This window comes from Rhea americana, unplaced genomic scaffold (genome assembly GCF_003343005.1).
Source record: "Rhea americana isolate MKP2758 unplaced genomic scaffold, rheAme1 scaffold_2, whole genome shotgun sequence".
NCBI classification, from domain to species: Eukaryota; Metazoa; Chordata; class Aves; order Rheiformes; family Rheidae; genus Rhea; species Rhea americana.
The window spans coordinates 788,292-811,685 of NW_028186149.1; the positions used below are offsets into that span (position 1 = coordinate 788,292).

General features: G+C 35.4%; 1 protein-coding gene across 5 annotated transcripts in view; it reads left to right on the forward strand.

Annotated features, from left to right (window-relative positions):
• HERC1 (HECT and RLD domain containing E3 ubiquitin protein ligase family member 1) overlaps positions 1 to 23,394 on the forward strand; it is a 105,935-nt gene that overhangs the window by 42,638 nt on the left and 39,903 nt on the right. For all 5 annotated transcript variants that reach the window (XM_085303272.1, XM_085303276.1, XM_085303273.1 and 2 more), the window contains exons 22-38: positions 38 to 158; positions 788 to 959; positions 2,938 to 3,244; positions 4,627 to 4,747; positions 5,335 to 5,386; positions 14,258 to 14,529; positions 15,252 to 15,467; positions 15,557 to 15,677; positions 16,672 to 16,909; positions 17,767 to 17,960; positions 19,012 to 19,167; positions 19,404 to 19,510; positions 19,757 to 19,867; positions 19,953 to 20,129; positions 20,970 to 21,209; positions 21,417 to 21,500; positions 22,033 to 22,553. In XM_085303272.1, the coding sequence (XP_085159398.1) occupies positions 38 to 158; positions 788 to 959; positions 2,938 to 3,244; positions 4,627 to 4,747; positions 5,335 to 5,386; positions 14,258 to 14,529; positions 15,252 to 15,467; positions 15,557 to 15,677; positions 16,672 to 16,909; positions 17,767 to 17,960; positions 19,012 to 19,167; positions 19,404 to 19,510; positions 19,757 to 19,867; positions 19,953 to 20,129; positions 20,970 to 21,209; positions 21,417 to 21,500; positions 22,033 to 22,553 (3,210 nt within the window). The remainder of the gene's footprint in view (positions 1 to 37; positions 159 to 787; positions 960 to 2,937; positions 3,245 to 4,626; positions 4,748 to 5,334; positions 5,387 to 14,257; positions 14,530 to 15,251; positions 15,468 to 15,556; positions 15,678 to 16,671; positions 16,910 to 17,766; positions 17,961 to 19,011; positions 19,168 to 19,403; positions 19,511 to 19,756; positions 19,868 to 19,952; positions 20,130 to 20,969; positions 21,210 to 21,416; positions 21,501 to 22,032; positions 22,554 to 23,394) is intronic.

Genomic DNA, 23,394 nt, shown 5'->3' on the forward strand with positions numbered 1-23,394 from the left:
TAGGATCTTTTGAGTTTTGGATCTCTTCTCTTTGTAGGTACCAGCCTGGCAAAGCCTTAGCAGAAGTATACCGTTGTGTATATAAAGTTCGAAGTCGCTTGCTTGCTTGCAAGAACATGGAGCTTATTCAGACAAGATCATCCTCAAGGGACAGATGGGTAAGAGTGGAAATGTATTTTCAATTCTTTAGGGTTTACAAATGAATTCAGTACATAGCTCAACATATTCAAATTTTAGTTTCATTTATGTTGCAGGATTCTTTTTTCAATTCAAAAATTTTCAGGATTTTTTGAAAGGAAAATCCTGAATACATAATTAAAGGTCCTTTAATCTATGGTAGATGTAGTAACATGTCAACTTAAGCAAATTATTGACAGTATTTGAATAGAGCAGTTTGAAGCCTAAATTTAGTTGTAAACATAGCATTAGTATGCTGTACCACAGGATTCTAAAGTCTGATGTAGATTGAGTAGCTGTGTTGAGGTAACATCCAATGGTTGTTAAAGCATTTGATGCTGAAGTCCCAGATGTTTGACAAATGAGTCTTTAAGCATTGCAAGCAGATGATACTTTTCTGCAAATAATTTGAATAACAGTTACAAAGAAAACTTAAGTTTCCCAACTTGGGACATAAACAGTTATCTTCTTGTTTATTTCACACAATACCTGAAGTATCTTTTGATAGGGGAAAACTTTTTTTAAATGCCTTATGTCTATTATAGTGAGTTTTTTATTTTGGTGAGAAGTAATTTCACTATAGAATTATTATTATTATTTTTAAATCAAGATGTTAGATAACCAGGAATCTGCTGATGTTGATACTCAAGAACATTCTTTTACTCGTACAATTGATGAGGAAGCAGAACTGGAGGAGCAGGCAGAACGAGATCGAGAAGAAGGACACCCAGAACAAGAAGACGAAGAAGAGGAAAGAGAGCATGAAGTTATGACAGCTGGTAGTAAGTACTAGTTACACATGTAAACGTTGTAATATACTTTGGAACAACAATATATTTTCCTGTCAAAGGGAAAGTGAGGAGATGACTAAAAAGATTCTAAAGGTTTTGTCTGGATAAACTTTGTGAAAAGTTTATTTTTATAAAATGATAGTGCTTTGKTTTTGGATCAGAGGAGTGTTAACACAAGGGAATGTGAATGCTAGGCAAATGGTCTGCCTGTGTAGGCAGTTCTCAGGGTATCTGACATATATATTAACACTTCTTATATATACTGACTGTCAGACTAATAGGCTTCATATTCTTTTCTCTGAAATTCCGTTTAATACATCTCTTGAATTTCCATCAGTATGCATATATGAAATTTATTACTATGTCTACATGTGTTAAACAATCTTGTGTATAATATACTGAGGGGTTTTCTTACTCTGAAGATTGGAAACAAAGTTGTTCACTGCTGAATGAAATTGTTCAATTTTTTGTAAGAGTGAACTGATTGGATTGGAATTCAGTTGTGTCATTGAATATATTCTTGAATTTTTTTATTTAGGTTTTTAGTTGAAGTTGGATATCTGTAGTAATATTTGCAGTATTTTCTTAAGGGTTTTCTAAAAAGCTTGATTAATCCTTTAAAAGGGTATCTTGGAAAAGGTGGCTGGCTTGGACTTGTAATTAATTTTTCCTACTTTAGTCAAGCGGCGTCCGGTCCTACCTGGTTGTTTTTTGTATTGTTATCCCAGTATCCTCAGAGCTGGAAAACATGTTAGCCTTGGAAAAATTGATGTAGAATAGATGTAACTTCAAAAATGGAATTAGATGACTTGAAAAGTTTTCCATAGATATCTAAGCCTGTCTGCCCCCTCACCCCAGCCTCCAACCACTATTCCTCCAGATACTGTTTTCTCTTTCCACTATTTACTGTCATCACTTACTTTGCTGGCAGTGCTTATATTCCCCATTAAGACTCCCATATTCCTGTTTAGGATCTGGTAGATCAAAATACGTGTTACACCTTTAGTTTGTGTATAATGTGTCATTATATCCACAATGCATTAGACTTTACTGAAATTGTACTGTATAGTGCATATGGAGAATATGATTTATGCTTCTAGAATGTCTATGCATGTGTTGCCTGCTCAGTATATCCAATTTTGCTGCTTCTTATTTAGTCTTTCTGGTCAGTGTTGTCAAATTCTTCATGAACAGTATTTCTGGGTAGAGTAAAGGAAATGTATCCAGAAAGTTCCAGACATTAAGTAATGTGACATGCAGAAATAAGTAGGGAGAAGGTGACCATCTTTTCCTGGAGACCCTTAGGGAGCTGATTCCAACATGCAGAGTCTGTTTTGTGTCCTCAATGTCTTGCTGATTCCAACTAGTAGCAACAATGGAGGAAAGGTTTGAATTTACCTTTGCCTCTGCAAAGGGGAACTGAACCTTCTAAACAAATCATCAAGCCAGGAGAACCTTAGGTCTTCGGGCAAAGATGATACAGTTGCTCACGCAACTTCTTTGGAAGAATCTAGCATGTGAAACAACAGTGGAATTAAGTAAAGTGAAGGCTAAGAATTTTGATAGTGTATTGTACTGACCGAAGCTAATAAAAGCCTGAAACAATTTCAACATTGAATTATAAATGTCTATTCCAGAGAACAGCATATCTACAGACTCACTACCTAATCTCTTTTTATGTTATTCCAACAGGAATTGGGTTGCAACAAGATACTGATAAGTGTTTAGTGTTCTGTCAGATTATATTTGTCGTCTTGTTTTTAAACTTAATTTTGTAGTAATGCTTAATTTAACCTGTTTGTGTGACTTCTTTTGTAGCTTTATATTATTAATATATTCTTTCACTGTTGGAAAAATATTTGTTGTCCTTTCTAATGGAGCAATTTTTCACCTAAGCGACAGATGAATATTTTGTTCTTTGGAGCTTTGTCTGGGAGTTAAGACTTTCTTTTTGTTTTGCACGTTACAGAAATATTTCAGTGTTTCCTATCAGCCCGTGAAGTAGCTCGCAGTCGGGATCGAGATAGGATGAACACTGGAACGGGGACCAGACTTGATGATCAACCTCCTCAGTCCCAGCAGGAGCGAAGAATCAGCACTGATCTGACGGAAGGTCAAGATGTGTATACTGCTGCATGCAACTCTGTGATCCACAGGTGTGCCTTGTTAATCTTAGGAGTAAGCCCCGTTATTGAGGAGATCCAGAAGCGAAGGGAGGATGGACAGTTACAGCAACCTCCCTCTAGTACTCCTGAGGGGATTGGACTCATGACGAGGTGAGATTCGCTGATTACTTAGAAATTGTTTGCTCTTCTGTGCTTTCTTTATGATTGGTTAAATAACCTCAGCTTTCCTCTAAGAATTATTGGAATTTTTTTTAAAGGAAGATTTTTCCCTAGAGCAGTGTTGATGGTTTTTGTTGAGAATAGTGTTTTCTCTCAATTTTTTTGCTCACACGGGCAAAACCTTATTAAGAGTTTGAGGGAGTTTTATTCTGTGATGCCCATATTTATTTTTCAAAGTTGGGCTTAGCAGTGCAGACAAGTTATAATGAAGTCCAGTTCCTCTGATGTACAGGTAATCTGATGCAATTGAAAAATTGCTTACTTTTTTCTGAATCTCATTTATGTGTGTTTTTTTTTTTATTACTGTAATTGTATTTTCTTAAGCCTTAGCAGAGATATAACAGTGACTAAAAATAGACTTGGATGAAAAATGTAGGATATGTTTGAAAGTAAGTTTCAAACTTCTTATGAAAAAAGTATCATTCGTGATTGATGTCTAATATCTTGACGTTAGCAAGACAATTTTGCTGAGTGTAGGAGAATAACAAAATAAAGCCAGATAGTTCCTTCAACTGGAGAAGTATATAAGGAGTATAAATACTATATTAATTTTTATAACCTAGGATAGTCTTGGTAACACAGTGTTATTTTAAACTTGGTCCATTTTAGTTTTTATTCCAAAAAAATCTGTGTGTGTGTGTAGTTGTTAAATTTGATTTRTTTGGATACAGCTCTTGGTATAGCTGTTGCTGCTGGTGAGCTTCTGACTCTACTTAAAGTTTTAATTTACTGAAACTCTGCTCTGACCAATTTTTCAGTTGTATTTAAAATGAAGTTTTTAATGGAAAGTTCAGAAAGGAATTATTTATATTCAGTACCCTTTTATTCTTTTTGCCTCTTTTTTGAAAATCCAGTCCCTAAAGTAGGGGTGRCTGTCTCTGTCATTGTTAAAATGTCTTTCATTTCCAGTATTTCAACTTTAGGATGCATTTTATGGGTGGGTTTTTAGTAAGTTCAGTGCTTTTTCACACACTTACTCTATCTCTTGTTTTCTTGTCTTCTGAGTTCAGAAAAACCATATATGCATCCAAATATAAATTATTTACAAGGTGCTTGAATGATCAGTCATTTGAGGCTGCCAACAGTTCAGTTGGCCAGTAAGGATGTAAAGAAGTAACAAAGTTTACTAAYATGCTTCATCTGAGTAATAACTGAAACCATCAAAACACTTTTTCTTTCCTTCTGTTTTGTGGTCTTGTGATGTTCTGTGATAGTCTTCTCCCCTGCAAAACCTGTGGTACCTGCTGAATTTGACTATTAACTATTGTATTTGCCTAATATAAATATTTTCTTTGTGTATGCATGTGAGGCAGGAGTGAAAGTCTTACTGCAGAGAGTCGCTCAGTCCATGCAAACTCGAACTATAGACTGATTAAGTCGAGAAGTGAATCTGATTTATCTCAACCAGAATCAGATGAAGAAGGTTATTCATTGGTAGGTAAATTAGCAGTATTATATATTTAGAGATTATAGATGTGTTTTCTAGGTGAATTCTAGGGGATTCATGTTAAACATTTGTCATTTGTTTAGTATCATTGTGCTTCAGTATAGAGAAGATCACTGCCAACAATAGCACTGTTAAAAGAAAGTAATTGTGGTAAAAAGGAATTTAAATTATTATGGTTCTGTTAACTTCCTTATTTTTGGGGTGAGTGATGCATGTTAAACAAGCAAATGTTATGAACCACATATATTTTAAAAAGTTGTGGGGTTTTTTTTAATTTTATTTTTATTAAAAGGATCTCACTTCCCGTAAAGGATTTATGTAAATAGTTTTTTGGTATACTAAATGTTTTTGATTCCCTACTGCATTTATTTATGGCAGTTATTTACAGTAAGCAATGTTTTTCTTGAATAGTATTTTGTGCTTTTGTATGTTATTTTCATTAACTTTTTATGAAGAAATGTGCTGTTCAATCTCATTTTACTTGGGCTTTCGTAAGCTTTTCAGTGCTTAATCTTGGTGAACTTTTTTGTTGTTCACTTAAAGAAATGATGTCTTTATTAATCTTTTAATCTAGAGTGGAAGACGAAATGTTGATTTGGATTTGGCATCATCACATAGAAAAAGGGGTAAGTATTTTTGTTGTTTACCTAGTGAGTATTGATCTGAATATTTTAATAATCATTAGATTAAAATTTCATTTGCCATTAAATACAGTACATAAATGTCAATCAGGATGTTAAATCTGAGTATTAAACCTTTTTTATAACTATTAACTGCTCTTTATTGTGGTAAGATCTATTGCTCAGTGGCTTGGTTTTAGTATTTCCTAGGTTATAACTATTTCTTCCAGTTTCTAGTATTTTGATGTTCCTTTGAAGCAAGTGAGGATTTCTATGGTGAGTTCAAATGAATAAAGAACTTTCATTCTGTTTTTACTCACTTGAATTTAGCAAGAAAACACTGTCAGAGAAATTCAGGAACAAGTGGAGTTATCTACTCTTGGGCTAACAATGAAGTTTTCCCATAAAACATGCTTGCACATTTGGTTCTAATCCAGAAAATAAGGCTTAGTTTGTGCACCATCTCAACACCAGCGCATTTACAGAATCAAACAACCACTTCTCCCATTACTGCAATATAAAACAAATTTTTAGCTTTTGTGCTACTTGTTGTTGGTACTTCATTCTGGGGATTCTCAGTGAGATTCTTCAAAGATGATAGTGGAGGGAGCAAAGACTGTATTTTTTTTATACAGAGCCATTTTAGCATGAAGTCCAACTTCTCTCTGAACAACGCACAATCTTTGCTAGAATCATGAATAATTTCTGTTGCATGATTTCTGCTAAAATGTTAGGGAAAGCTTAACAGGAATTATATTGGGTTACGATATGTTTGAATTTGAGTAACCTACATTCTGTTGGGTAACTTGTGAGTTCTAGTTTAATAACCTTCATTCTTAAGCAAAGTMCTGAGAAGCTGCTTGCTTTATAAAAGCCTTTTGGAATTGTAAAATAAACTTGATCAGTGACAAAACTTATTATACTTAAGTTTGTGAAGTCATATGGAAATGAATTCCTTGTATATTGTTGAACCAGTTCAGCAAGTAAGAGCTGTTCCTGTTGTGCCAGTGCGATGTCTGTTAGCGTTCTCAGTATTAGGAGAGCTGATAGAGTCTCTGTGAGTGCCCTGATCTGCAGTATATTCTTTGAAACCACCATTTTTCAGTGTTATTGATTATCTTATGTATGTATCTTTACAACTTTGTAATCTCTCTCCTTTACGTCCTAAAAGTGCTCTAGGAAATCATCCTATCTTAGATTTTAAGGTATACCATATCTTACAGATTATGGCTCCTGAACTGCTAGTTAGAATGAGTAAGTTTTTTTGGTCATGGGCTCCAGGAAATAAGGAATATACAAGAATAGACTTTATCATACAACCAGTCTAAAGAAGCAGCTTTTTACTATACAAAAAGGTTCTGCACCAGCCACGTAATACTGAGTAGAAATGAGGATAGCGGCAGTCAATCTATCCTGAACCTAAAGTAGCTCAGATAGGTCATTTGCAAACTGAAAACGAACATTGTGACACTATCTTCTGCCACCTGTTCTCTGGAACTGGAGGGGTTATTTTCCTGTCCCATGATACTTGCTTCCTCATACCAATCATACAGGAAGTTACTGATTTTTACATTGTACATCAGAATCATTATCAATAAAAGGTGCAATATTTTGCAAGTTAGTAGCTACAATATCTCAACAATCCTTAGAATGGCTTATTCATTTCAGGAATATTACAGGTTTTGTTTAGTCTGATATTTGCAAGTGGGTGTTGATCAGCATACACGAATGAAAATCTTCTGTCAGATGGTATGACTGCGTTTTAGTTGATGCCCGATACTAGACACAACCAGTAAATGTAGGATTCATTTTCTTCGAAACATTCCTGCCATTACATCAGTGAGAGGAGAAGATCTACAAAGATCTGTGTGATCAAGAGGACAAGATATTCAGCTTGGTTCTGTTCAAGGTCTTTCATTCCATCTGAAATGTCTGGTTGCTGTAATCCTAGCTGAACTTCTAGAACTGAAGCTTGTGCTTGTATTTGGTCAAGATGTAAATTGCAGCCATTATAGGTTGTTCGCTAATTGTAACGTAGGCAGTAGTCTGAAGTATGAGACACTGAAGTGCTTATCAAGGGTGTTCTCACTGGTAAAACCTCTTCAGTCCCTTCTTTATTCTTCTAACATGCCTTTATGTGTGCTAATGAGGGAGGCATTTATGTTCATAGTTACCTCAGCTGGGAGAATAGGAGGAGTCTGAATTCTTGCAGCATATTGTTATTCTTCTGTGCACCATCCAAAGTTGCTGGCAAAGCAGATTAAGAATTTCCATCTAAATGAGCAATCTGCATTTGAATTTGCTACATTAGTTAAGAACTGGAGGATTAGAAGAACCCTAGTCTCCTATTTATGGCAAGTAAAACACTGCAAAGAGATGAGTACAGATGGCTACAGTATTGTTCCTAAAGATGTTCTCTGACTGGATTTCTAAATACCACCAAAGATGGATTCTCCTGAAACAGCCAGTAGACATTTAAATGAGAAAGTAGCAGCTTATTTTTAATTATAGTTTTCTGTGAGATGTCCTTTCTATATGCGTATTTGTGTCTTATGCTCCTAGGACTTCCACATATGATCTGCTTTTGAGTGGAGGGCGTTACGCTCTCTGCAGAAGGGACAAGGAAATGAAGGAAATACACATGCTATGGGGTGCTAGAGGAGATCTCTAATTAAAGTGCAGAAGATAGTCATGCATTACAGCAGAAGTGTACATGAGAAACATTTCTCAAATTGTATTTAGCATTAAGTATATCCTCCTTTTTATTTTTCTTGTTACTTCTCATGTAGAAATGGAGATTATTACTGCTTTAAGAAACTTTCAGCTTTTCAAATTGTTGCAGGATTGAATGTTAGGTTGGCATAGTTATGTGGTGGGAAAGAAGTGGAGTCTTACAGTACCACATGAATCACTTCTCATTTCTTTTCTTTGAACGCTTATTATTTAAGCAAAGAAAGAAAACAAATTTAATCAYGTTTCATTTTGTTTGTGGACTTTAGACTGATATCTTGCTGCAGTTTACAGCAGTCCCTTGAAGACATTTGTTCTTCTGAATGTGTCTCCCTAAGCTACGTGAAGAAAGTTGACAAGCGGTACTAATTTGGAAGTCAGTTTGTTTTTGGAAGAGATTTCCTTCTGTCACCATTTTTTTTCCTATAGGCTGTACTTTTGTGGAGGCTTAACAGGGAATTTTCCCTAGAACGAATCTCCTCATTATATAGGCATGAGGTTCCTCCTGTCTCCTCTTAATAGTTTACTAGAATTTAACCACCCTGCTTGCTGTAGAACTCTGAGGAAAACAGAAGTCCTCTCACAGTATTACAGACATGTTTTCTAGCTAGATTCTTGTTAATCTAACTGTAAATCTTCATGTTTTCCAGCTAGATTCAGGTGAAGCATGACAGCTATTAAAGTGAGATTTAAATGTCAGGCTGCAAGTCTTGTATTTATGTAGTTACATGTATTTATCAAAGTATAAATAACAGTATAAATGGCATCCAGTATGTGATTATGGGTTACCTAATGTACCCTGTTCTTGGGGAGAATATGCCCAGTGTTCAGTAAGGAGTGAAAAGACCTGGCCTGGAGAGTTCCCAAGATCCATCCTTCTCTTCCGCTTTTCAAGGTTCGTCAGCCTAACATAGGGTCTTTTACATCTGAGGACTGGCTCCTCGTTGCTCTGAACCTGCAAAGTGTGCCAGGAGCCATAGACACCCATATTCTAACAACTTCTAAAGGTTAGTTCCCAAAGTACTACTTTGATCCCTTGCATCTACTGCCACCTGTTTGATGTGAGCCAGTCTGCCATCTTCAGGAAAATTCCTTCTTGGTACCTGCTGTAGTAGACAGTACCACTCAGAGCGTATAGTTGGAAAGGTAAATAATTTTTGGTTGAAATGTTAGAAAATTGTTCAGGCAAGAATGGCTAGGAATCACTGTTTTCTTTGTCAGATCCAAATGGAGTGATCATGCCTCAAGCAAATTCAGGTGAGTCAGATCTCTTGGAGACTTGGGACATTATTTTTGTTTTCTTCTGGGAGCAAGTCAGCCCCGCACTTAAACAGCGAAGAGTGAATCCATCTCTGGTATTCTCATGTTACCAGAGTATGTGACAATTTTAGTCTGTTACTAATGTACTGACAGWCTTGTATTTTTTCAGCTCTCAGAAGTGCTCAGAGGGTGAGAATTTCCCTTTCTCCATGCTCCCTTCCTACTTCCCCCCAGTGCAATCAACAATCTATGCAGGGTATTCGATCCTTCCAAACATGTCAAAAAGTGTACTGTGTGTTAGGTATCAGTGAGTGGTTCTCTTGTAATAGGCAAGAGGAGTAATTCCTTACGGAGTGGGTTGGTTCACTTTAGAATTTCTGTTTATTAAATTCAGTAACTTGTTATTTCAGATTCAGTTCCTTTTTCATAGTGGTTTAATCTCCCTGTTGGTTATAGTCTGATTTATGGTATGAAAGCTGGTCCTATTCATACATTGCAATGAAGAAAACAAGCAGTAAAATCTATTGATATTGTATGTTCTTCCTGTGGTTTGGCAGATGAGTGTGGAAGGAAATATTTTGTCTTTTTACTTCATTACATCTTAGCTGCTTAATCCAATCTTTAATCTCATTGCCTTGTTCCTCCATTTATTTTATCTGTTCAGAAACATGACAGCATTATTCCTGCTTCAGTCATGTAATCATATGAGTGTCTTTTTCCTTGCTATTATTCAGTTAGTTCTGAACTAGTCAAGTTCTTTTCATTTCTGCAGAAAAAAAAGTCTTTTCGAGAACTTTTGCCCTGAGGGGTGATGAATAGTACATCAGTATTTTCTCCTGATGTGAATCCTCCTCCTCCCCTCCCCCCCCTTAGATTCATCTTACTAATTTTGCAAACCCAGAGAGTATACCTCAGAATGTGGCACCTAGAGGATGTGATACACTGAGTTACATTCTGCATTAGATACTTACAGTAAAGAATGTGTATTTAGAGATGCAATCACAAACATATTTATAGACATGTAAGTGTGAATCCCCATCTGTTAGGTTTTTTTTACTTCATATAAATCTTGATCAGTGAGTTTCAGTGTGCTTCCATGTACTGTAGTAGTTTCTTACTATTTGTTGTTATTTGAATGTTTAGTCAATTAAAACAGTTGGGTGACATTGAAAAAAAAAACAATTTAAATGAAATGCAGGTTAAATTATTGTATTTTTGTGTATCTGTAGTAATTTGAATTCTGCGTTTTGAAATAGATTGTTTTTGGGTAAGGGAATGTAAACATGTAGTGGTTTATGCATGTAACTTTTAAAGGGGCTGTTTCCTCTGAAAAGGAGGTGAAGAATACAGAAAATCCATCATCTGGGCTATACGAACTCGAAACAAAATTGAATCTATTTTCCCAAACATTACTGCTTAATGTCTTTAATATATGAATTGAGATGAGACTGATTATTTAAATAGAATAATATGAGGAAGAAATTTTATAAATATGTTGTCTTCTGTTTCAAATGTCTGCTTTTGTCTTCTGATTCTTGTGTGGTGTAGTGTATTTACTCCTTTTTGGCCAGTTGAGCCCCAGAAAAAAGAAGAGCTTCAAGCAAGTACCTGACGGCATGTTTATTTTTTTTTTCTCTATAGCTTCCTTACATATTTTATGTTTTATAAAGTATGTATTGCAGCTGTGCCACATTCATTTAGAAAATTCATGATTAGAAGCTGGCTTATAAGGACAAGTAAACTTTTTTTTTTTTTAAGTGAAATCTCGATATTATTATATGCAACTCTATTCATGTGATTGTAAAGGCTTCTGCAAGTCCTAAGGTACAGTCAGTTCTATGTAATCAATATTGCACAGAATCCAGCTAAGCTAATATATACACATACTTTTGATTTTTATTGATATTTAACATCTTCCAGATAGAAATGCTTGTTTCAATTCTAGATTTGTGTGTCCTAGTTCTTAAATGTTTTTATTCCAAAATATGCCACTCTGTGTCCGGATTCTTGAATGTTTTTATTGCAAAATATGCCACTTTGGCTTATGACATTCTTTTTTATTTTTAATCTTAATACTTTGAGTTATAACTTTTCTTGTTTTTTATTTTAAATATGTATCTCATAATTATTGATCTTTTCTCCTGTTTTGATACTGATTTTTTAAATTATTTTTACATTTAATTATTCTCACATTTAATACTAGAAATGATTAGCTAAGTTGCCTTCTTTTCCAAATATGAAACAATTTAATTTTCTGTTAATGTGGTGTATTTTTTGTGTAAGACGTTCCTTTGTTGACTGTCGAATCTAAATTGTMTTCTGATGTTTGTTAATCCTTTCAAGTGTAGCTCCAGAAGTGTATGATATAAGTCCCTGAAACCGCTTTTCATTTCCTTACAATTGCTTCGATTCCGTGCTGTGCTGCCTAGAGGCATAGCACAGGGCGAGCAGAGGCTGGGGAGGCTGATGTTGCTTTGGGRTGCCTTAAGCTCTCCTGCTTATGAAAGGCCCTGGGGCTCAAGGAGGCTTTTGAAATCCTTTATTGCTGTATAGGGAACATTTCATTGACTTGGTAATGATTTGGCTATGCATCCTATAGGAAACCCAGGATTTCATTTACCTTTTCCCCTCAGCTTCCATATAAATGCTAGGAAAAGCCTCTTTGGATTGAAAATGAGCATTTACCCCCCTCCCCTTTATTCCTGTCTATCCTATTTGCCTTGTATTTCTCACGTGGACTTTGCCATATAACTAAGTTTTTGATAAAAATCTTTCAAGTAAATATTCTAGGAAGGAACAATAACATTAGGGTAGGGTGATGTCTTTTGTTAATTTTGTTTTAAATATTGTCACCAGGTAGGAGTCTCAAAATTAGTAGCGGTTTCTTTAAATTCTTTCATATTAAGCATGGTAAAAGTCTTTTTTTTCTTTTTTTTCTTTTTTTTTTCTTTTTCCTGAAACCAGGTAAGATTGTTGTCTTACATAAACCAGCAGAAGCTGAGGAATTAGACTCCTCTTTGAAAAGCAGTGATTAAAGTTAATGTTTCACTGTCTTTGCATTATTCAAAATAAATCTTTATGTGCACATTTTTTTGTCAAATATGTGATGTGACTTACTACTGTGATGGTCCTTTCCGAGGCCATTGTGATTTGTTTAATAGCAAATTAAACGCCAGTGCACATGAATAATAGTATTTACAGAAAAGGTAATGGAATGTGTACAGTTTTTCACATTTCATAGCCTCTACAGTCCAATTTTTTGGCTACTAAGTGGAGGTTAACTTTACAAAGGAAAATCAAAATTTCACATTATTTTGAACTTACAAATTGTGAGAAGGTGCAAACTGTGATCTGCAGATACAGATTTGTTGGCAGAATAATAGTCTGTTGTGTTTGCCCCAGGAAAAAAGTAGAGAACKGCTGATAGGAGCATTGTCCAGAGTTCAACCACTGATAGGCCTGACTGCCCTCGTCCTGCGAGCAGCCGCTTGCAGAGCTGCTGCGAKTAGGCAGTGCTTCAAGGGAGCTGGGAGACTGGCATCCAGCCCCTGGCGTTGGAACTGTTCAGCCGCACTGCTGAAATAAAGCTTTCCACAGGGCAAGTTTCTATAAATTTGTATAACGTTCTTCTAGAACAGAGTATGTTTAATAAAGTTTAAGGTTGATATCCTTCAGACAGAGCAGTGTTAATATAGATTTGCATCAGAACTGTGAATGAACTGTGATTCTTCAGACTTTATCTGTAGTTCATTGTGCACAAGGCACATTAATACTGCGAAATTCTAGGTAGGTTATTTAGGATAATTTAAACAAGACTTTTTAAAAGAGAATTTAAACTTAGATTAGGTTTCTGTAGAGGTCTGAAAAGTTTACCTATTTATATAGGTTGAAAGCTCTTTTGAGTGAGGTCTGTGTTGTAATACCTTGCGTAGCACCAAGCAGGCTAACAGCACATGCAAAAACRAAATACCAACTTGTGTGCTGATATGTCAGTTGAATGATGATAAAGGTGTGACTTCAGTGGTATTTCACTCGTTTTTGCTAGGGATGCAGTTCTAGCAAAACTTTTAGTAGACAAGATCAAATAATGATGAATATGTTCCAGTGCTGTAGATTRATGACTGATGCTCATTTGGAGGAGTGTATTTACTAGTGTATATGTGAAGTTAAAGGTAGTGTAGTGACGTGCAGATATAATAGGAAATACTTCAAAACAGTCTTGTAAAGTTGCCAGATAACTGAGATTATAGGTCTAATATATGCCATAGATAAGGTTATTTTGTGATATTTAATATATATGTAGCTATCTGTCTTGAATCCTTACCAAGTAAATGTTTTCTGTTAGTGTAAAACCAAAATTTTTCATTGGTTTACTTGCCCTTCTGCACTCTTAAATTCTGTAAATACTTCATCCAGAAATAATGCTGTGCTGTTTTAAAACTATGAAATATATAATGGCTTGAGTAAACACAAAAACACCCATGTTTTATAATTAAGCCTTAAAATAAATATCCAAAGTCCATAATTCCTTTTGTAGCAGATGTTTTTTTTTCTTTACTGTTTTGTCATTGAGCTGCAAAGCATTTTTATTCAGTGTTCTAGCTTTAAGCTGAGCAGTTTGAGTGGCTTTTATTTTTTCATTTTCTCACTTGGCAGCGTGATGCAATACTGCTTAACATAATTGAAAGAAATACAGCCTTGCCATTAAGGAGATTGCTGTAAATTTAAAACAAGTGTTTTGCTCTGAGTTGCTTAATGCATGGTATAATTACACATGAATACCCATTTTCCACCTGTTCGAATCGCAGCAGTTCAGTCTCTACCTACTGTCAAAATGTGTTGCCTYCTTAACTGGAATTTATGAGACTTTATTGTGCGTATGTTTAGGAGCAATACACAGTCAAGTGGAGCCTTTAAGCGACTCGTGGACTCGACTGAAACACAGCAGAGATTGGTTGTATGCTTCCTCCTACTCGTTTATTGAGTCCGATTTTGATCTCTCAAGATCTCTTGGAATTCATACTTTGATTGAAAATGTTGTCAGCTTTGTAAGTGGCGATGTGGGAAACTCACCGGGGTTTAAGGAACCAGAGGAAAGTATGTCCACCAGTCCGCAAGCGTCGATAATTGCAATGGAGCAGCAGCAGCTGAGGGCTGAGGTGAGCTGCAAGTTAAAACCTTTACTTTTCATAGTTGGCACTCATTTTATGTATTTTATTTTGGGAATTAATTTGAGAGCATTTACTTCTCTCCCCTCACGCACACCTTCGCTCTATTTCCCCCCCCCCCCTTTGCTCTATTTTTTCTCTTTATTTTTTTCTTCTCTGTATTATTCAAATTCTCTCTAATAAAGACTTTCTCCCTGTTTCTGCTAAAAATTTTTTAACTGGAATTTGGAACTTACGCATAGCTCTGAAAGGAAACTTAAATAATTCCCTTCTAAAAAAGTATTTGAAAAGTAAAAAGCATAAAAAGTATTTGAAGAAAATTATGTTAAAATATATATATATACACTATATATATATATATATATATATATATATTTTAACATAACTTTTTCTTTACATAATGTTCTAAGCCTCTGACTTAGATTCCAGAAGAACATTTAGAACTTTCAGTGTACGCTTTGGAATTACACAAAATTATAACTGTGTGCAAACTGCTTCATTTAAGTGAACTTTTTTATGTAGTTTATTTGTCCTGGCTGAGTTGGACAAACTGSTCTATTACCCTAAAATCAGAAGACATCATGCTGAAAAGAAAATATTTTCTTTAAAATTAATTTATAGTTGGAGACGACCTCGTTCTAATTTCACAACTTGCTACTTAGTTAATACTGCTTTTAGTTAGTTAACGCTGTTTTGCTTGCTTTTATTTTTAGCTTCGTTTGGAAGCGCTTCATCAGATCTTAGTACTTCTGTCAGGGATGGAGGAAAAAGGCAGCGTACCATTAATGGGAAGTCGTCAAGGGCCGGGATTTCAGTCATCTTCATTGCTTACGTCTGTTAGGCTACAGTTTCTTGCTGGATGCTTTGGCTTGGGCACTGTAGGACACGCAGGTGCCAAAGGAGAGAGTGTACGATTACATCACTATCAGGTATGTGTTTTAAAAATTGGTTTCTGTTATTTCAATARCTGAATGATAAAAATGTATCAGTTGTTACAACAGTAATTTGTTTGACCCAGGATGGTATCAGAGCAGCCAAGAGAAGTATTCAAATTGAAATCCAAGTGGCTGTGCACAAAATTTACCAGCAATTATCTGCTACATTAGAAAGAGCTCTGCAGGCTAATAAACATCACATAGGTAAGTGAAAAAAAATTTGTAATTTGTAAAATATGTACTCRGATATGCAATACAATAGCTTATATGTTTGACAAAGTAGGTTTTGATATCAGTGGCCAGAGTTTAGTGGTGAGGTATTTGGCTGACTACTTTTCCTAGTAGAGATAAGCTTTTAAAGCTTTTTCTGTCTTTAATTTTCTTCAAGCGTCTGCCCTCTTTATTTTAAGACTAGTATTCTCAACCTTTCTATTTCAATAAAACATATAGCACAGTCTTTTGTAGTCCCTTATTTCTTCAGTGTTGCAAAGTGATTTATAGGTTTGCGGAGATAAGCTGTTTTCTGAAGATATGTAAAGTCTCCAATTCTTTTTCCTTAATTCAGATGAAATTTCTTTAAAGCCGAAAACAAAAGACTAGGGCATCTTGCTTGTTTTGAAAACACTTTCTCCTGGCCTCCTGTACCAAACTGTTGCTGTGTGCATCTGTCCTTAAGGAATAGCTGGAACTCTGCACCTCACTGTGCATTTTTACATACAGTAACTGGGAGCTTCAGTACAGAAGCGAGTTGTATAATTTAGTGTGTTGGTGTAGCCTAATTGGCATGCTTATCTGAATTGTTCCATTGATTTTGCTTGCAACTAAAATGGAATTGAAAGCTATTGCTTGTAAATCAATTTGAAGTATAGGCAGATAACTGAGTATTTCACCCAGTTATCCCTACCTCAGAGAGAAAGTTTTTATTTCTTTTGAGATTCAGCCTCAGAACRTTTGCATCACAAGCTCGATGGCACTGTACATGGCTTTTTTCCTAGAACAGTATTAGCATAGAGTGCATTGAGTTAAGAGGGCTTTCTGGTATACCAGAAATACTACCTTGCAGGTTCTGACAGAAAGCTAGCTCTTTACTTGATAATTTAATTCATTAAATTTTATTAAAAAGTCAAACTACTGCTGTTTTTAGTATTCTGGCTCTTAAAAAGCCTATTGATTAAAAACAACTTCATTTTAATTTTAGAAGCACAACAGCGTCTTCTGTTAGTAACAGTATTTGCCCTAAGTGTACACTATCAGCCTGTCGATGTCTCCTTGGCCATTTCCACTGGTTTGCTAAATGTGCTATCACAGTTGTGTGGCACAGACACCATGTTAGGACAACCACTGCAACTGTTGCCCAAAACTGGTATTTCTCAGCTCAGCACAGCTTTGAAAATAGCCAGTACAAGACTACTTCAGATCCTCGCTATCACCACTGGGTAAGTACTRAATACTCCCTTACTTTCATAAAACTTAAGTCTTTTTCAGCACCCTTTAAAAATARTAATTCTTTTGTGTGAGCTTTCTTTAGGACAATAAATGTTGTTCACAAGCATATAAATGAAGAAAAAAAGAATAGTTACAATGTTCATGAGAAAGGTGCACATAAGACTGATTGATATATTTAAATTGTAAATGAAGAATTTGGAACAGAACATTTGGTAACTTTATGGGATGTAAAAGTCTCCTTACTCTAACTTGGCTTTGTGTTTAGATCYGTTGAGTTGATAGAATGAGGCTTCCTATTGCTCTGTAAAAGTCATTTGTGTGAAAGTGATGATAATGTTGTAGGAGCTAAAATTTAATGAAGAAAGTTTATTGTCAGCAGGAGTATTATTTTGTATTTAGTACATTTAGCTTCATTTCAGTGTTTATAAAATCCAATGTACTTTGTTGTTTAAAAACAGTCAGTCAAACAAATAACACTTTGGAAGTTGCAGTGGGATTCAGTTTAATGAGCTAAGTTGCTCTTTTTCCCTTAGAAAATATTGGAAAGATATCCACTGATTGTAATGATTGCACAGTTTTACAGTATCTTAAAAATAGAGTCAAACAAGAATAATCTGCCAAATTCATGGTTATTTTCTCTATGTGACCTAACTACTCATAGGTACTTGTCACATTCTGCTAAAATGAAATTGAGGATGATGAAGAGTAACCTGCTGCATTAGAATGAATTAGCATCAGTGCTGTATTAGTCCAGTTTTCACTTGCACTGAGTTTATAGTCGTGTGTTTAGGTTATTTCGTCTTGTACTAGRTCTCAAATGTTCCTATTTTTACTTCTTAATGTATAGAACCTATGCTGACAAACTGAGCCCAAAGGTGGTCCAGTCTTTACTGGATCTATTATGCAGTCAGCTGAAGAACTTGTTATCACAAGCTGGTGTAATGCTTATGGCTTCCTTTGGAGAAGGGGAAGGCGAGGAAGATGAAGTAGAATCGAAGAAGACAGATTCAAATGGAGATAATGAAAAGAGAGACTTCAGAGGTAATGTTCTTGCATCGTTTTTGTTATAGCTTGAAATACTGGCAAACATAATAAAACAAACTACTGAATGCTGAGGCCCTCACTCGCTCTACTGTATTGATTCTTTTTGGATCATTCTTAACTTTCTAAATTAGATTAAAAAGTCACCATTTTTTTTCTTGCTCATGTCAAATTTATGTACAAATCCTCTGATATACGAGTATTTTCACATAATTTCCAGTCTGTTATTAAGCATTTTAAATTACTGTAGAAATTGTATGTTTGAAGAGATTTTTAATTGTAGCTTGGTTTTAGATATACAAATGTTTTAGTTGTCTTACAACTGTATTTATAAGCAATTTGATGGCTGTGGAATTCATAAGATAGGCCTAAGAAATTAACTCAATAACAGAATTAGTATATAATGTCATCTCTTTACACAAACATATGCTTGTAAAGATAGAACAGAAATTAGAGCAGTGATGAAGCTTATTGTTTTGCGTCGAAAATCCACACTGAAACCAATGATTACCTTTTTTATTACAGGGACATTTTATAAATACTTGCTGAATACCTGGTCATTTTATTTTTAGTTACAGATCAGTTTATTACCATTAACACGGACTGCCAGTATTTTCTCTTTATCTTCTAATCAGGTCTACGATATGCTTCAGATGCTTAACATCTATCTTTAAGTTGTTTGGCTCTAATTTATATTAAATATATAGAGCTTGGAAATACTGAAATGTGTGTGTTTTTTAATATTTAACTGTATATGCAAATTAGAATATGTTGCTTTAGCATAAGTCCTAGTTTGCCAAGTGCCTATGTTCTACAATGCACTGTCTGATACTTGAATAGCTGTATTTTTCCAAATGGATGCTAGTCCACATAGTATAGCCTAACAATGTAATTTGGCTGTATTCTTCTCTGGACTCGCTGCTCTCAAAACTGAAAGCATCACAAAACTCAACAGTGAATGTTTGCCTTATTTTTCTGATTTTATTTTGACTTTGAAATTGTAGATTTGTGAGTAAGGATATAAATGAAACCTTTTAAATTAACTTACTAGCTGCCCTCCGAAAGCAACATGCAGCAGAATTGCACTTGGGAGACTTTCTCGTTTTCCTGCGGAGAGTTGTTTCATCAAAAGCAATTCAGTCAAAAATGGCATCTCCAAAGTGGACAGAAGTACTACTTAACATTGCTTCTCAAAAGTGCTGCTCAGGTATGAACTTTTCAAAATGTACTCAGTGGTTACTTGCATTTCTGTAGCGCTGTTCCTAAAAATAGGTCCTGTTAGGACGCATTATGTGGTGAACACCTAAAACTGGTTGCAGTAGATGTACACAAGCTATGCTTTGAAACATTGTGCTGTTGGTGGCATGCAGGTGACCTCATAGGTATGTGCCTTATGCAGAAATCCTTTTTAGATTATTGATATACTGTTTGATTTTTTTTTAGGGGTTCCCTTGGTTGGCAATTTGAGGACTAGACTCCTTGCACTTCATGTGCTAGAAGCTGTCTTACCCGCTTGTGAATCTGGCGTTGAAGATGATCAGATGGCTCAGGTTTTTATATTTTGTTAAAAGCTTTTGTACTTATTTCTTTTAAAAAGTCTTATTAAACAAACTTTTGCATGTTTGGTATGTTTTCTCAGAATCCAGATCAGGTCAGAGTCAGTGCAGATGCTTGCTTATCTAACAGTACTAAATGTTTTGACATTTATAGCTACAAAACAAAGTAAAGCAAAGTAATATGATTTGTTGTCCTCATCTTGTATTTAAAATGATGTGAATCATATTCTAATACACCAGGTTGTTGAACGACTATTCTCACTTCTGTCTGACTGCATGTGGGAGACTCCAATAGCTCAGGCTAAACATGCAATTCAAATAAAAGAGAAAGAACAAGAAATGAAACTGCAGGTAATGATGCTTTTACTTTCTCTTTTGACTGAATACGGTTGAGTTTCTTTATTACAAATATTTTATTTTGTCCCATTTCTGATAGAAGCAAGGAGAGTCTGAAGATGAAGATGAGAATCTTCCTATACAGGAAGTGTCCTTTGATCCTGAGAAAGCTCAGTGCTGCATAGTGGAGAATGGGCAAATACTAACTCATGGCAGTGGAGGTAAAGGATATGGTTTAGCATCTACTGGAGTTACCTCAGGGTGTTACCAGTGGAAGGTAGGTTGTATAAAAGTGTATATCTACTGTTCTTTTACTGTGTTTGGAAAAATACTGTGACTTGTGAGCAATTACTCTATTTTTTGCTTAGGAAAGTGTTTTTGGATAGATGACCGTTTTGATCTAAAGTGATCTGTTTGTGACTGCTTTTGAGCACATTTGGAGCATATTTTCAGTTGCGAGTTTACAGATGGGAGGCTGTGAATCCATGTGGAATATTTGTGGTGGTGGTATTTTTCCCTTAGATTTATAGTCAGCATAAGTATGCATTGTCTTGCAATAGTTATCTACTGAGCTACATAGATTTTGTATTTCTCCTTTAGTGAATAMGCTTTTTTCTTCCAAAAAGATAGATCAGCCTGACTGGCAAAGTTAGCCTTTAATACATCATATAGAGTAATTTATTTAGACATATAGATAGATAGATAAACAGTTGTAGCCCTTGTCTGTACCATCTTTGAGCGCAACAGTTTTAGTGTGTTATAGTTCTTTACTTGAATCTACATCAATCACTCACTGTGAACTTGAGAAGTAAAGCTTGCTTATTTCTGTTACGTTATTATCACCACTAAACTAATTTGTGTGTGTGTGTTTTGAGTGAGAAAAAAATATGACTTATTTGTGTGTTTTATAGATTTTTTTTTGGATGTTAGTGGGTTAAGATTAAATGACTTATCAATGACCAATTTTATGCACCAAGAGGTCATTTTATAGGTAGTGAAACACTTAAAAATATGTATAAGCATGTATAATAAGGTAAACCTCTCATTGTTTTCTTGTTCTGTTAAAATATATGTTCTTGACTTTTTTTTTTCTGTACTTTTGTGTTTTGCTTACTAGTTCTACATTGTGAAGGAGAATCGAGGCAATGAAGGCACGTGTGTAGGAGTTTCTCGCTGGCCAGTACATGACTTCAACCATCGCACTACCTCAGATATGTGGCTGTATAGAGCCTATAGTGGTAACCTTTACCATAATGGAGAGCAAACTTTGACACTATCCAGCTTTACGCAAGGAGATTTCATCACATGTGTTTTAGATATGGAAGCAAGAACTATTTCTTTTGGTAAAAATGGAGAGGTATTTAATGGTTAATTGTTTCTCTTTGGTGTTTATTTTCAGTAGTAATTTGGCACGTACGTTTTGTATAAAGCTAAGCATAATGACTAAAACAAGACATGTGACAGTTTCAGTACTTGCGAGGATTATAATACGGGTGTAACTTTGTCACGCTTCATATTTTTGCTTGTTAAAGTGTTCTGTTTTTTTTGATTTTGTTTTAACTAGGAACCAAAACTAGCTTTTGAAGATGTGGATGCAGCAGAGTTATACCCTTGTGTTATGTTCTATAGCAGTAATCCAGGAGAAAAGGTAACTTAAGTTTTCATCTTCATAGATCATAAGTTTATACTTTCTTTTCTGTTCTATAATGTGGCAGTGTTTTGGATATTGCATTTTAAGTTTTTTTTGGTAGCTGACAGGTCCTGAGAATATCACTGTTTRTTCATCATGACATACGTTATGATGTACATTAGCATTACATTATTTTCACACTCATTAGACTTTCATAAATTGCTGTATTGTGCAGTCTGTTCTAAATTTGAAATGTATGTGCTACTTAGAATTACTTTACAGAATGAATGTTCTATACAAAAATTTGCAGCAAGTTCAGGGAAAACGTAGTCTAATGTGAATAAGCACGAACTGTTGTAATTTTCAGTATCTTTGATTTTGTAGGGATGCAGGTTTTTTCAGTATTAATGTGAATTTCTGAAGGAATCAAAACAAAAAAAAAAGTGCTAGTACATCTTTCTGGTCAGCAGGAAAGACTCCCATATTAAAATAAGCTTCTGTAGGTATGYTGAGAGGATAATATTGCATATTGTTCTTTTTAAACACTTAGGTGAAAATCTGTGATATGCAGATGCGTGGCACACCAAGAGATTTGCTACCTGGTGACCCAATCTGCAGTCCCGTTGCTGCAGTATTGGCAGAAGCTACTATCCAACTCATTCGTATCCTTCATCGAACAGACCGTTGGACACACTGCATCAATAAAAAACTGATGGAGAGACTGAATAAAATCAAAACATGCCTTAAAGAAGCAGGTCAAAAACTGAAGAAAAGTCGCTCAGTTCAGAGTCGAGAGGAGAATGAGGTGAGAGAGGAGAAAGAAAGTAAAGAGGAGGAGAAAAGCAAGCATAGTAGGCATGGGCTGGCTGACCTCTCAGAACTGCAACTGAAGATGCTGTGTGTGGAAGTGTGGCCTGTTCTTGCAGTAATTGGTGGAGTTGATGCTGGTCTTAGAGTTGGAGGTCGATGTGTACACAAGCAAACTGGACGTCATGCCACCTTACTTGGAGTAGTAAAGGAAGGCAGTACCTCTGCCAAGGTTCAGTGGGATGAAGCGGAGATTACTATCAGGTATAGTATACTCATTTCCTGCTCTTTTCACAAACTAGGGATACTCTGTGCTTGGAAAGCTTCAGAAGTAACATACATTTTACGTTAGAGTAAAACATCAGAGTTAAATTTTAAAATAACATAGATGAATTTGGCTCTCTAAAACAAGCATGAATTGAACTTTGCTATATAGGAAAAAATACTTGGTATATTAAATGTATATTTGATAGTTTGGAATTGATCAGCATCATTAGACTTCTTAATTTGGACTCTAGATTTCATAATTGTGGATGTGAATAGCTTGCCAGCTTTTTAGATTTGAAATTAGCTTTGCTTATTTTAGTAAGTTGTACATATTGGCTAACTAATGCATTATTGCTGTCTTAATCTACTGTTTRTAAACTGAACACAGCTTTTTACTGGGTAGTGCACACTTTGTTTTACGTGGTGAACCTAGTTCTGAAGAGAGTTCTGATTTGATTTCTCAGAATTGAGATGTCTCTGCTGCATTGGCCTTTCCTTCCTGGGGGCCTGGAGAATGCTCCTGGGGGCTTGAGGAGGGGTCAAGGCCAGGAAGTGGGAGGATTTTTTCTTCTCATGGTGGGTGGATGTCAGTATCCAGATTAATGCTGCCTCGAAGCAGTACTTACTCATTCTCTGACCTGCATTAGAGAGCTAAAGGAGTGCCCCTGTATTGATACTGTACTCTGGAGCTGTAAATTCTGCAAATGATGGTGCTCCTTTTTCTGCCTTTCTTCAAGAGAAAGCACTTTGAAGAAACTCTGAAACAAACCTAGTGGTCTGTCTGGCCTCTGTGGTTCTCTCACAAGAATTGCCTGTGTGTGTTGGTTTTTTGTTTTTT